Source organism: Physella acuta, unplaced genomic scaffold, assembly GCF_028476545.2.
Source record: "Physella acuta isolate Inbredline_101_S28 unplaced genomic scaffold, ASM2847654v3 ptg000470l, whole genome shotgun sequence".
NCBI lineage: Eukaryota > Metazoa > Mollusca > Gastropoda > Physidae > Physella > Physella acuta.
The window spans coordinates 272501-287246 of record NW_026731989.1 but is presented as its reverse complement, the minus strand read 5'-3'; the positions used below and the strand labels follow the sequence as shown (position 1 = coordinate 287246).

General features: G+C 39.4%; 1 protein-coding gene across 2 annotated transcripts; it reads right to left on the bottom strand.

Moving 5' to 3' along the window:
• Positions 1–10045: 10045 nt before the first annotated feature.
• LOC131943852 (uncharacterized) lies at positions 10046–14343 on the bottom strand. Of its 2 annotated transcripts, none has more exons than XM_059304137.1 (5): positions 14212–14343; positions 13659–13888; positions 12773–12869; positions 10997–11181; positions 10046–10457 (listed from the first exon to the last, which is right to left on the bottom strand). In XM_059304137.1, the coding sequence occupies exons 2-5, from the start codon at positions 13881–13883 to the stop codon at positions 10296–10298; spliced, it is 669 nt and encodes a 222-aa protein (XP_059160120.1). In that variant the 5' UTR covers positions 13884–13888; positions 14212–14343; the 3' UTR covers positions 10046–10295. The 2 variants fall into 2 exon arrangements, with proteins under 2 accessions (XP_059160120.1, XP_059160121.1); XM_059304138.1 differs by having other exon boundaries at positions 12773–12866.
• Between the last annotated feature and the right edge of the window lie 403 nt (positions 14344–14746).

Sequence of the window (14746 nt, the reverse complement as noted above, 5' to 3'; positions counted from 1 at the left end):
CAGGCGAAGAAAGTGTACAGTTTCATGACGAGGGGGGGTGAGTGGGGGAGGGGGTCACGGTTTCTATCACAGTGTGACGGACAACAAAAAATCTTGTTTTTATTGACGTCTCCGTGTGTCACTATATACAAGTATCATATCAGTTGATGTTTCAAACAAGACAATACTACACACACAAGCTAAACCAACTACGTACGTTGAAGCTGATAAAAATCTAGATCGGCTGATGCCCATTAATTATTATTTTAAAACTGATTTAGTAAGTTTTTAAACAGTATTTATTATTATTAGTATTATTAATTAGGTGTTTGGAACTAATCTGAAATGATTAGTTGACTAATGACAGCACTAAAATGTAAAGTTGACTAATGACAAAAAGAAAAGCCATCCACACTCCAATGCTTTAGACAATGACAAGGGAAGCTGATCCCAACCAATAAAAACTTTGACTTACCGTAGTGGACGTGTCGAGGGTCGTTCAAGGTCAGTTAGACCAAAAGCTTTTAAACATTGTTAGTGGTGGAAATCCCTCTCAAAGTTTAGTACTTAATCCAGTCGAACATCTTCTAACACTCAACAGTCCCGCTTGTTTCACTTGAAAAGACACAAAATTCGCCGATAAGCAGGAACAAATCTCTGATTAAATCAGTCAATGATCTCCAAAGTTCTAGTGAATTAAGTTCAAGTTTTATAATCCTTATAATTCGGTTTTGTTTATTCACAACAATGTTTAGTGGTACTTGTAAGTCATAAGTGCCAAATACGTTGTAAAATGAGCACTAAAAAATAATAGTTAAATGTCTATTGGAGCATAAAAACAAGCAAATCTAAATTAGCAAACTAAACAACGAGAGCTCTATTGTAAGTTTCTTAACAAAGTTTTAGAAACTTATAAAGTGTTCGAAATTATGTACCCGTGACAGTTATTTATTTTATTCGATACCTAGCTCTATTACTATTAGCACGCACAACACAGCAGCAGGTCGTAAAGGAAATAGTTTGTTTCAATAACGAAATCACTAACTCCACCATCGGCTGTAGGAGAATTTTTTCTTCTCCATGCAGATCTAGGTGTAGTGTTGGCTCACAGTGTAAACACCAAACTGCTGCTGGGTCAAAGGTCAATTATTAATAGTGTAAGATGAGACCAGAGAAGGCGGCTAAATCTGTCAAGTGGCGTCCACGCGTCGCCATCATGCCTGGCTGGACACTTGAGAGTCAGAGTCGACCAATCTCCAGGACTTCGCCAATCTCTGGCATTCCAGGTCTCTCTACAGATGGATTGAGTCTGATATGTATGAATGTAGCAGGTCTCTCTACATATGGATTGAGTCTGATATGTATGGCTGTTGCAGGTCTCTCTACATATGGATTGAGTCTGATATGTATGGCTGTTGCAGGTCTCTCTACAGATGGATTGAGTCTGATATGTATGGCTGTAGCAGGTCTCTCTACAGATGGATTGAGTCTGATATTTATGGCTGTAGCAGGTCTCTCTACAGATGGATTGAGTCTGATATGTATGGCTGTAGCAGGTCCACAACGTTTCATCTTAAGTCGTTATGTAATTCTATCAGATCAGGCTGATCGAAGGGGTATATAGATTTGGAGAGGGGGGGGGACTATGGACACTATAGCGGCAGAAAGAGGGAGTGAATACAAACTGAGGAAGATGAAGAATAGAAATGGCATATTTTGGGCAGCAAAAAAACGGTGTAGAGAAGTGGTATGAATTTATAAATGTATAAAATTTTACAAAAGCTTTAAGACCTCCTAGGTACAATAGCCAAAATATTAGTAGACTTTGTACTTTGTATTGTCATCGGGTATGTTATCTGTCAGTGGACTAATGTCATTAAAGTAGATCTGATACTTATTCAATTCAATATCGTTGGGGCGGGAACAATATTATATAAAACCGATATTATTTCAAGTATTCTATGTACATTCTATGTACATTTAGTCAAGTCATCACTCAAATTCTGCACTGCCTCTAGGTGATTATCTCGCATGTTTTTAGCTATTAACTAAAGACTAACCGGAAGCGCTTAGCACTTAGCTGTAGTTTATCTGTACAAAGTGGTGCCGGAAGTTCAATTTTTCCAATAGCCGGCAATCGACTAGAATCACGCAGGGAGTGCACTCATATCAAACACGAAGGTTAAAAGTGCCTTCGTGTTTCAGTTCATTAGCTCAAGTTGAGGGCAAAAATAGATAGCTTTCTTTTCTTCACATGTCAACATTTACTTTTATACTACTTTATACACTGACCTTTCACTACTTAATACCCTAATCTTACACTACTTCATACTCTACTTTATTCACTGACATTACACTACTTTATCTACTGACTTTTCACTACTTTATACACGGACCTTTCACTACTTTATACACGGACCTTTCACTACTTTATACACGGACTTTTCACTACTATAAACACTAATCTTACACTACTTTATACACTAACGTAACACTACTTTAAACATTTATCTTGAACTACTTTATGCACTACTTTATACACTGAACTACTGTATAAACTGAACTAACACTACTTTATACACTACTTTATACTCATACCTTACAGTACTTTATTCACTAGTTCTTAACCTCTCCACTGGATCTTGCATTACTGCATCCACTAAATCAACCACTTCAGACAAAAACACTTACACTGTATCCACTGATATTAACATTGAACAGTTTATCCACTGAATCCAACACTATGTCCAGAAAGTCCATGAACATTTACATAACTGGACTAAAAGTATTTGAACACATTACTTAGTGTGAGCAGTTTTTCTACATGCAGCGCGTCGGTCTACACGGGCCACTGATCTAATATTTACAAAACAAACTTTGACTTAACAACCTTGGCCTTGACCTCGAAGACAAAACATTAAATATAATATCGTTTACTCGGCCTAGTTCAAAGTTCACGTACTAATCAGGTAGACCACATACACGTATATCTATGGATAGATCAAAGATAACATACACTAGGTGTTCGCCACGGTGGTTGGTGGAACAGTGTGTAGTTCGTCTGTTGGGGTTAAAGGTTAGACATAAGAGGCAATTTCCAGTTGGTGACACGGGCGATGACCCTGTGGTGACACTAGCCGCTGTAAGAATAAACGTAGTTTTTGGTGGTGACACGGACTGTACATGTGGTAACACCGACTGTCCATGTGGTGACACCGACTATGTTTATGTGGTGACACTATCCCAGTCAGAATGACCGTATGGTGAAGCTATCCCCTGTAAGAATGACCTTATGGTGACACTATCCCCTGTGAAAATGACCCTGTGGTGACGCTAGCCCCTGTAAGAATGAACGTGCTATCACATGGACCCGTGGCCCCAAGTTGTTCCCCGCCCCACAACAATGTCCAAAAGCCACGAGCGGGGATGCCGGGAGACTCAGACAATGTTTGGCTTTCGCGCTTTGTCAAGTATTTCGGTCCGGCGTCAACAGAGACCAAAACAACAAACATACATGGTAGCGGATTGTGTGGACACGGGATAGACGGCATGAACTAGGTGAAGAGGGGGGCGTGTCTTGCACTGGCCACTTTTGTCTTTTAGTGTACAATATGGCAGATCATAACACAGCTGCTTGTGGCGAGTTGTTGTTTTTTTCCGGAAGTTTTCGCTACAAAATATTTTGGATTAATACAAAAATTTCTGTTTTTTTTTTAAAGTGACTGCCTTGTTTTCATTCCAAATCTGTAAGATGGTAACAGTAAATAAAATATTAAGACATATGTTGCGTGGGATGTTATGTGGGTGGGGGGGGGGAGGGGGTGAAGTGATGACGTTCCACCACATTAGCATTTTATTTTGTTTTAATTGCAACTTTTAAATCACGTGACTGTCTCACTTGAAATATTACTGACGAAAGGGTGGGAAAAATCCTATGTGCATGTTGATACCATCAAGTCGGAAGTCATAATGACGTCCTTAGAGCGGAGGGGGGAGGGGTTGGTGGAGGGGGGGCGGTATTAAATCACGAGCAGTTTTCCGTGGGACACTTGAACTGGAGTTCACGTCGCACTGGAAGCCCCCCCCCCCTCCCCCCTCCCGCCCGCATTATTAGCGTGTCTTTCCCTAACGAGGATCTGGCACTGTTCTACGTGTGCTGTGACCGGTGACGTCAACTCCCATGTCACCAATGGCAGCACCAACCCTGACACCAATGACAGCACCAACCCTGACGCCAATTACATCACCAACCCTGACGCCCATTACATCACCAACCCTGACGAAAATTACATCACCAACCCTGACGCCAATTACAGCACCAACCCTGACGCCATCGACGCGACCATGCACGTTACAGTTAACGCCGCCCGACACATTTGACCCACCTGTCGCCACCTGTCGCCAGTGACAGCACAACTGTCATCCCTGACACCAGCCTGTCACCTGTCTGAACTGAGCAGGTATTTCACGGAACTCTCCAGAGATTCGCCGAGTCGAGTTCAGAGCTGGGCAGATAAACAACAGGTTCACCCTTCTTCCTGTTTATTCAAGGTCAAGGCAGTCTCTTACAGGTCCAGGCACTTGAAATCAGTGTCAGTGAGACTGACTACGGTGACAGCGTCACTGACTACAGTGACAGTGACACTGACTCGACTGACAGTGACACTGACTCGACTGACAGTGACACTGACGACAGTGACACTGACGACAGTGACAGTGACACTGACTATACTGACAGTGGCACTGACTCGACTGACAGTGACACTAGCTACAGTTACAGGATCACTAACTCGACGTGTCAGTGTTATGACCGGCTCCTTTTGTAAACTACGGGTTTTGGCGCCTCCCCAACGAGGGTTGGACTACAAATAATCGGGGGGGGGGGGGGGGGGGGGGTTGCAGTATAGAAAAGGCTTTATATGCTTTTTTCCTCTTACAGACTGTTATCTTTTCGTCTTTTACGCACTTTGGGAAACAATCTACCGCTTGCGTATGTAGACAATTTGATTTTTTTTTTTGTAAGGATATGTTTGGTCTTTTTTCTTTTTTTTTCATATTATCCTTTCTTTTTTTAAACGTTTTAACTTGTATACATACATTTTAGTCATTGTACTACACTATTCTCATACATCTTAGAGACCATTCTAATTTTTTCAGATAAGAAAATTTGGATTTCAAACAAAACGTTTACAATTGCCTAAGTTCTTGTGGATGGTGATTATTGAATATCCCTTTGGACTGATCGGTCTCTCTGCTTGATTGATTGTATCGTCTTGAAGTGAGGGAGTGGGGGCCATCTGAGTGAGCCATTGACGCTATCTGTATCATGAAGAGTGTATGGTCCATCCGTCTTGGTTCTGTTGTGACATCGGAAGACAAATACCATGTATCTTCTCTTCCGTAGTTCATTAGTAAGATCGGGTGATGGCTGATTAGTTGTCATATGATATGTCTACGGAAACTTTGTTGCTCTATGAAGTAGAAATACATTTGTATCGTTGTTGTTGGGTAGAGGTCTGGGCAAATCGAAGTGTTCTTTAACCACATTGACTGCCCGTGGTCCGAAGACTAAAAAAGAGCAGAGTAGGCAATTGTTGAGTCGGTCTTTAATCGGTATTTTGGACGGGTTGTGGCTACTGACTCGTTGTCTCCTTCATTATCTTCAGCTGATGTTTTCGTCGGTTCTGGGCTATCCTCTTTTTTTCCTCTTGGTGGTAGTTGATTTATCTGTTTGTTGTATGATTTGAGGGCCGGGAGTTTCTTTCTGTGTTGTCGAGATCTGGTGGATGCCTGTGTTATTGTTATTGGCTGTTGTACTGCTCGTCATGGTTAGTTGTTGGCGTCTTCAAGACTGTCGATTCAGATATGACCAGGCTGGACTTTGGAAAACGGAGATGAACGGCTGTATTGCGATCCCTGTTTTACGGTTGATTGTGGTGCTGGTTTAGGGGTTGTCTGCTGCGGTGGTTTCAGGTGTGGTTGCTTGTATTGGTGTGTCCAGTGGTGTGCAGATGAGAAATGTTGGCAGGCTTGTTTTACTGTTGTGTTTTCTGAACTGATGATCCTGTTGCTGGTGTGGGATTCTGTTGGTGGCGTACTGCTGCTGTAACTTGTGGTAGAGGGGACTGTAACTTGGAGTGTAAGTGATGTAGGGGACTGTAACTTGGAGTGTAAGTGTTGTAGGGAAACTGTAACTTGGAGTGTAAGTGTTGTAGGGGGGGGGGCTGTAACTTGGAGTGTAAGTGTTGTAGGGGGGCTGTAACTTGGAGTGTAAGTGTTGTAGGGGGACTGTAACTTGGAGTGTAAGTGTTGTAGGGGGACTGTAACTTGGAGTGTAAGTGTTGTAGGGGGACTGTAACTTGGAGTGTAAGTGTTGTAGAGGGGACTGTAACTTGGAGTGTAAGTGTTGTAGAGGGGACTGTAACTTGGAGTGTAAGTGTTGTAGAGGGGACTGTAACTTGGAGTGTAAGTGTTGTAGAGGGGACTGTAACTTGGAGTGTGTTGTAGGGGGGACTGTAACTTGGAGTGTAAGTGTTGTAGGGGGGACTGTAACTTGGAGTGTAAGTGTTGTAGGGGGGGGACTGTAACTTGGAGTGTAAGTGTTGTAGGGGGACTGTAACTTGGAGTGTAAGTGTTGTAGGGGACTGTAACTTTGAGTGTAAGTGTTGTAGGGGGACTGTAACTTGGAGTGTAAGTGTTGTAGGGGGGACTGTAACTTGGAGTGTAAGTGTTGTAGGGGGGACGGTAACTTGGAGTGTAAGTGTTGTAGAAGGGACTGTAACTTGGAGTGTAAGTGTTGTAGGGGACTGTAACTTTGAGTGTAAGTGTTGTAGGGGGACTGTAACTTGGAGTGTAAGTGTTGTAGGGGGGACTGTAACTTGGAGTGTAAGTGTTGTAGGGGGGACGGTAACTTGGAGTGTAAGTGTTGTAGAAGGGACTGTAACTTGGAGTGTAAGTGTTGTAGGGGGGACTGTAACTTGGAGTGTAAGTGTTGTAGAGGGGACTGTAACTTGGAGTGTAAGTGTTGTATGGGGACTGTAACTTGGAGTGTAAGTGTTGTAGGGGACTGTAACTTGGAGTGTAAGTGTTGTAGGGGGGGGGACTGTAACTTGGAGTGTAAGTGTTGTAAAGGGGACTGTAACTTGGAGTGTAAGTGTTGTAGGGGGGACTGTAACTTGGAGTGTAAGTGTTGTATGGGGACTGTAACTTGGAGTGTAAGTGTCGTAGGGGGACTGTAACTTGGAGTGTGTTGTAGGGGGGGGGGACTGTAACTTGGAGTGTAAGTGTTGTAAAGGGGACTGTAACTTGGAGTGTAAGTGTTGTAGGGGGGACTGTAACTTGGAGTGTAAGTGTTGTAGGGGGGGACTGTAACTTGGAGTGTAAGTGTTGTAGGGGGGGGACTGTAACTTGGAGTGTAAGTGTTGTAGGGGGACTGTAACTTGGAGTGTAAGTGTTGTCGGTAATTCCTACTGTAGTGTGTATGGCAATGGTTCGTTGTGTGGAAGAGCAGAGCTGATACGCTTGTCTTCTCCCGGCGAATGCCATTAGGATATTTAGTGTTTTCTTTTGGTAGTTTATTTTGTTGTGGTGCGGGATGATTGAAGGTTTTCAGTGTAGATAGAAAGGCTGCGATTATAAGTGTGTGGGATTGTGCTTAGTTGTGGTTCTTTGTTGGTGAATAGGCGAAGTGCTTGTATAGGTGTTGTGTTGTTGAGAGTGGGGGATACCCATCTTCTAAGGGTCCCGTTCATTTTGTCGTTTTCATGTAGTGAGAAATGCAGTGTATATGAACCGTTGTTTTTATTGTGTTGTGCGTTGTGGTGACGTCAAAGGCTTGTGAGGAGAAGTGCAAGGTGTCGGCTCTGCCGTAGTTGAGTAAAAGAATATGTTGGTTATTGATGAGTTGTCTTATTTTAAATCGCAGGTATGGTTGTTCTCTTGATGTGATTAGGACTTGCATCGTAGGCGAGGCTATTGCAGTTGAAAAAAGGTCCGGGAATTCTTCTTCATGTAGCTCTAAAGTTTCTGTCATTGATTCGGATAAGGTTTGTGCCAATTAGAGGGAATAGTGGAAGTGGGAGCAACCCCACCGCTGGAATTGGTAATAATTGCTTTTTCTATACTTAAGATTAATGAGACATTAGAACTAAATGTTTGATAGAAAAGAGAAGTTTTACAAAAATGTTATTGCATTACAGTTTTCTTTTTTAAATTAATGTACTACTCCAAACAAACACGAAACTTAATAAAAGTGTAGCTTTCACATATTAAGCAATTAAGAACTTAGTATATTTTTTGTGTTTCTTACTTAAAATTAAAGGCAATTATAATTTATCTTCTTTAAAATACTAAAATAAAGGAAGTGTTTATATTAAACTTTAAATATTCAAATTGAGTAATATGATTAGTAATTTTCTAATTACTATTTACTTTATTTCCATTTTTAACGACTTTTAATAACAACAGCTGCAGATTGTATCCCTTTGATTGATCAAATTAAAGGATTGGTAGAAGGTAGACCTAAACTCAAAATTTAAAAAAAAATGTAACTAAATTAAGCAAAGGTAAAATAATAATTATATTCATTATTTGTAAAAATTAAATTATTTATTTACATATATAATTAACATTTTAATGTAGCGCCCCACCCACCGACTTTTTCTTATTTTACTGTTATACAGTACGCTTTAGTACAATTGGTTTCTTTTCCAAGTGTTAAAAGAGTTATCTACTCAACAATCCAGTGTAAATATCTGCGATTTTAGTTGTACAATACTCTTCAATAAAAATAGTTTCTTTTATAAGTGGTAAAGTTCATCAACTCACTGATCCAGTATAAATCCTCCCAATCTAGGAAAAGCTAGAAAGTAGTTTTTGCCGTTCACTGCTTCTTAAAGGTTACATGTTGTACAGTTACACAATCAAGGTAGAAAACAGTTAAATCACCATGCAAAGGCGTGATTGTTTATAATTCAAAACTACAGCTTAAAAAAAGCTTTTAAATTATTTTTTTCTACCCCTTTTGGCATCCCCATTGGGTCGACGCACGCCCCCCCCCCCACCTCAACTACGTCTTTGGGTGGGGCTTGGACTGTTGCCGTGTATTTCTAGGTGGTTGTGTGGATGTTGTTTTTTTTTTCAAAAAGCTTACTATTTAAAACTGATTTGTATCAGTTATTTCTCATTTTAAATGCTTTTTTTTTTGCAAATCGTAATTAAAATGTGACCAAATGCAATAATTTCCAAGGTAAATAAAAATTGCAACTTGTGAGTATGGGTAGACTGGATTGTGACGACACCATAAAGGGGGGAGGGGAGGTGATTTGACTTTTTGTAAGGATGGGTGTCGATGGGAAATGGGGAGCTAATAACAGTTTTAAAAAGTGTGACGTCATTTACCGATTACCCTCACACAAAGATCACACAAGTGGAACTCCAAATTGGTTGTAGAAAGTGCTAAAAACGTAAGCTGTAGTATTAGTCACAAAAATTGATTGTAGAAAGTGCTAAAAACGTAAGCTGTAGTATCAATCACAATAATTGATTGTAGAAAGTGTTTAAAACGTATGCTGTAGTATCAGTCACAAAAATTGATTGTAGAAAGTGTTTAAAACGTATGCTGTAGTATCAGTCACAAAAATTGATTGTAGAAAGTGTTGAAAACGTAAGCTGTAGTATCAATCACAAAAATTGATTGTAGAAAGTGTTTAAAACGTAAGCTGTAGTATCAATCACAAAAATTGGTTGTAGAAAGTGTAAATCTGTCAGTCACAAAACAAAGCAAGGAACCCGCGAGTTCATTCATGAAGTTTATTTATAGCCGTCTCGCTCCACTGAGTTCATTCGTACAGAAGAAAAAATAAACCTACTTCCCCATACTAGCTACATGATAGTATTGTTTCGTTTTTACACCGGTAAGTACTCAATCACCGCGGAGCTACAAGAAATCATTACTGCTACCAACGAGCTGTAGAAAGTTAAACTAGGTACTTCTAGGTATAACTTTGTATTCCAACTTACATAATCTACACAATATTAATAGAAAATTATATAATAAACAGCATGGTTATGAGTAATAAAGTAGTTTATTGAATGTATTAATACGTGATCATACGGATGAAGCCGTAACGATGGATTACTTTTATTGAATGGGACAATCACAACAATATTTCTCATTTGGTCATTCACAACACGCACCCATCCTCACACACACAAGACAGACTAAGCTAGGGCATACATATATAGGACACGTCATCATGTGACGTCATAACACATCGTGATACACGTGACTAGAAAAGGTGCAATGATTGGCTGATCTACCAGGAGACGATGCCTTCAAGGTCGTCTGTCTTCATGTCCTTCTCGCTGAGCTCGTATTTCTTGACCTCGTTGACGGTGCACTCGGTGAAGCGGATGGGTCTCTTGGGCTTCTGGTCCTTATCTTGTGCGCCCATTCTGTTGATGGCCATCAGGTATTGCTGTCGGGGGGAGAAAGTATTACAGGTAAAAACAGAATTATCACCTGATAAAACAAATCTCTATAATCAAGCAAGTTGTTTTTTCTAGTTCTAATCAAGTTCTAATTAAGAATTTTTGAAATAGCTGCTTAAACTAGTAGCTTCAGCCAAACAAAATAGTTAAGAACATATTGGAATAATTTGAATAGTGTTATTTTATTTTATTGTAGAATCGACCGAAAACTCTTTGCGTAAAAGTGCAAATTGAATAGTTCTGTAGTTTTCTTTTGATTTTTTTTGTTGAGTTTTAAATAACACTCCTATTGTTAATTTATTTTGTTATTCTATTTTACACATTTTATTTCTTTCCAATTTAGCAAAAACTATTTCCATTCAACAAAATTAATAAATTAGCATTAGTTTTTCCATCGTAGAAATGCTCTGTTCGTATCTTTATACCAATTCCTAACTAAATGATAGTTGAATCTTGTAGATGAAACTAATAGTTGGGTATGCAACAATCTGAGGGATAGAGACCATCAAATAAAATAAAAACTTACGTAGCCTTTAACGACTTTGCCGAAAGCAACGTGTTTCTTGTCGAAGAATCTGGAGGCCCCCAGACTGAGGAAGAACTGAGAGCCGTTGGTGTCGCGGCCTTTGTTGGCCATGCTGACGATGCCGCCGCTGGTGTGGCTGATGATGAAGTTCTCGTCGTTGAAGTATTCGCCGTAGATGCTGGTACCTGCAGCGGATCAACGGCAATATGTAGAGGTGTGGGAGGGGGTGGAGCAGGACGACGCAACACCATGTATGGGTGGGGGTGAGGGGGGGCTAGGTGTTTTAGGACTTTAGCAATGCTTGGGTGAAGGGGCGGGAAGCGTCAAGCCTTTTGTTACAGGGGTATGTAATTAAGACAGTGCCTAAGTCTAGTACTCAATTACGTGTTTTCGTAGGAGTATGAATACCTGGGTACATTAACTCCAGATTAGGTGAATAACTAATTAATTGAAAGCACCAATACCTTAAATGTGTGTGCAAAAGAAAAAGGCAGTCTTGTGCAACATTTTGTTTTCAACAAAAAAAGTAAATCGCAAAAAATGTCTCGATTTTTTGCGGATATTTTTGTTATTTACTAAAAATATTCCATCGTTAAATAGCTTTAAAATATTTTGTATAGGTAATTACCCGTACAGAACAAGATATAACAAGACTATTCACACAACACAAGTGTGCTTGGACCCACTTAAACCTAGGGCATTGTCTACAACCTATCAGGGGAGATTCTTATACAACACTTTATTTCAGCTCAAGTGATCTATCTGACGTCTCATTTATAACAGAAATGTTGCACTACATATTTCGTTATTAAAAAACCACGTAGACTGCACGGAAAATTCTTAACACTATGAGTAAATGTCAATGACCCATGTCACGTGACAAATATCGTGTCACTTGACATGTCTTCCATTGTTTCCTTTAGTTAAATATTTGCTTCACTATGCCAAAGGTACTTCTATTGTACTTATCTACAGGACATAAGATTTAACTGGTTGTCGTGGCATCAGATTGGTGTTGTATTTTGTCAGTGGCTGGTGTATGACGTAACCTATGATTTATGCATGTATGTGTGCGTCATTTAGCATTAAACTGTTGCGTGGCGTGTTTAGTTTGATACAGCTTCCACCTACTTTACATACAGCACTTTACATATACTGTATGGGAAACACTCTTAAGACGTTTAGTGGGACTGGTGTTAGCTTTATAATATGTAGAAATGTGTGTACTATGTGATTAAAATGGATAAGAACCATGAACGATTTAGTGGTTTTAACAATGTATAAGAAACACGAACTATATAATGGGTTTAACAAAGTATAAGAATAGTGTGGGTTAACAATGGGTAAGAATCATCAACTGCCAGCTTAATGATGAGTAAGATGCAAGTACTAAAGTGCCGGATAGTAAGAAACAGGTAGTACTAAAGTGCCGGATAGTAAGAAACATACAGTACTAAAGTGCAGGATAGTAAGAAACAGGCAGTACTAAAGTGCCGGATAGTAAGAAACATACAGTACTAAAGTGCCGGATAGTAAGAAACATACATTACTAAAGTGCTGGATAGTAAGAAACATACAGTACTACAGTGCCGGATAGTAAGAAACAGGCAGTACTAAAGTGCCGGATAGTAAGAAACATACAGTACTAAAGTGCCGGATAGTAAGAAACATACATTACTAAAGTGCTGGATAGTAAGAAACATACAGTACTAAAGTGCTGGATAGTAAGAAACATACAGTACTAAAGTGCCAGATGAGCAAGAAATGTGTACTCACTTCCTCTACCGTCCAGACCGAAGACGTCACCACATTGGATGAGCATGTCTTTGACGAGTCTGTGGCAGTATGTGTTTCTGTAGCTGATCTTGGCCTCCTCAAAGCAAATAGGTACATTTTAGGGCAACAGCACGACAAACTGGCCACAATTAATACACAATAAACACACATCTAATGCACTTCAATAGTTATTAACTTTTGTGACAGGAATTTAAACTCAATTTAATCAACCGATTCCCAATACATTTTATAAAATAAATTTTAAACTACAATTTACAACTGTTACGTTCCGAACTTAAATAGGTCTCTATCATTAGTAAACATGTTCTAAACTTAACATTAGGTCCCTAGAAAATGCATCTGTACTTACACTATGTCTCTAATAAAAAGATCTATAGACCTACATTAGGTCCCTATTTTAAACAATCCAGACTTACTCTAGTTCTCTAGCATTAGGTCCCAAGTAAAATGTCTCTACTTACCTTAGATCCCTATTAAAAAGATATCTGAACTACATTAGGTATCTAACCTAAGATCCCTATTGAAAAGATATCTGACCTACATTAGGTATCTAACCTAAGATCCCTATTGAAAAGATCTCTAGACATACATGGGGTCTCTAACATTAGATCCCTAATAAAACGATCTCTAGACTTAAATTAGGTCTCTAGCATTAGGTCCCTGTTGAAAAGATCTCTACTAACATTAGGTCTAACACTAGGTCCCTATTTAAAAGGTCTCTACTTACATTAGGTCTTTAGCATTAGGTCCCTATTTAAAAGGTCTCTACTTACATTAGGTCTTTAGCATTAGGTCCCTATTGAAAAGGTCTCTACTTACATTAGGTCTTTAGCATTAGGTCCCTATTTAAAAGGTCTCTACTTACCTTAGGTCTCTTGTATCCCTCACACAGTGTCTTGAAGTTCAAGCTGGCCACGGGTGCTGTCTCACCGAAGAGCCCAATAACCAGCTTGCCGTTGATGTCGTCACCATTGCCGTTGTAGTTCTTCACTTCAAGGTCAAACACGACCTCTGAGGTCACGGTGAAGTTCTTGTTGGCACTGCTGAAGGCCACCAGAGTGGCGAGCGTTGATGCCAGCAGAAGATACATGATTTCTGGAGGAAAAAACACAGAGACGATACATGATTTCTGGAGGAAAAAACACAGAGACGATACATGATTTCTGGAGGGAAAAACACAGAGAAAATAAATACTTGCCTTCTGGATCAGAAACACAATCAAAAATATTTTTAAAATATAAAGTAATTTAAGTTTTATTTCATTTTTTTTTTAAATTTATAACTTTGAATAATAAACAAAAAATTGGAAATTTAAAAAAAAGGCTAATAACTGAACAGCTAAAATTAAAAGTTTACATGAAACTAGTGCAAGTCTAAATTTTTTTTACTGCTAGTCTATGAAAAACGTTTTCACTAACCTAGGCTGATGGGAACTTGGATGTGGCGAGGACGGTTTCAAAGAGGAAGAATGCTGGCAAAATTCAACTATTTAAAGATGGCTTTTCGCCACGAGACGCGAGCAGAAAACTGGCCAACCACAGGGGCGCCATCTGTGGTCAAGATGGCGGCCTCAACACGTTCGAAGATCAATGGCTCACGTCGCCAATGACCACGTTGTGGTGCATGTGTTACTCGTGAACACGTTGAAAGAAATTAAAGCAGATTAAAGATTTCAAGGATTGGAAAAAATTTAAACATTCAGCTTGAGAATTTACAATCTTTTTTGTTGCTTTTGTATTCATTGTATTTATGGAAAAAAACACCATCAAATATTAAAACGATAAAATATCATAATTGTAAAACCAATTCACACGATTGCAAAGTGAAACGACCCACAAACACATAAACAATAAGTATCCAGTAAAACATAAAACTTTAAAACATATGCAATCAGTAAATTCTATGAACCAAGTTACAAGACAAAAGAATCCACATATACAATACTAAACACTA

Bases quoted from the DNA above. Each gene is read 5' to 3' on its own strand.
- LOC131943852 (XM_059304137.1), bottom strand. From the start codon at position 13,883: ATGTATCTTCTGCTGGCATCAACGCTCGCCACTCTGGTGGCCTTCAGC. The intron at 12,870-13,658 runs GTAAGTAGAGAC...ATTTGCTTTGAG, and splicing joins AGGGATACAAGAGACCTAAG to GAGGCCAAGATCAGCTACAG. The intron at 10,458-10,996 runs GTAAGTTTTTAT...TCCCCCCGACAG, and splicing joins GCAAAGTCGTTAAAGGCTAC to CAATACCTGATGGCCATCAA.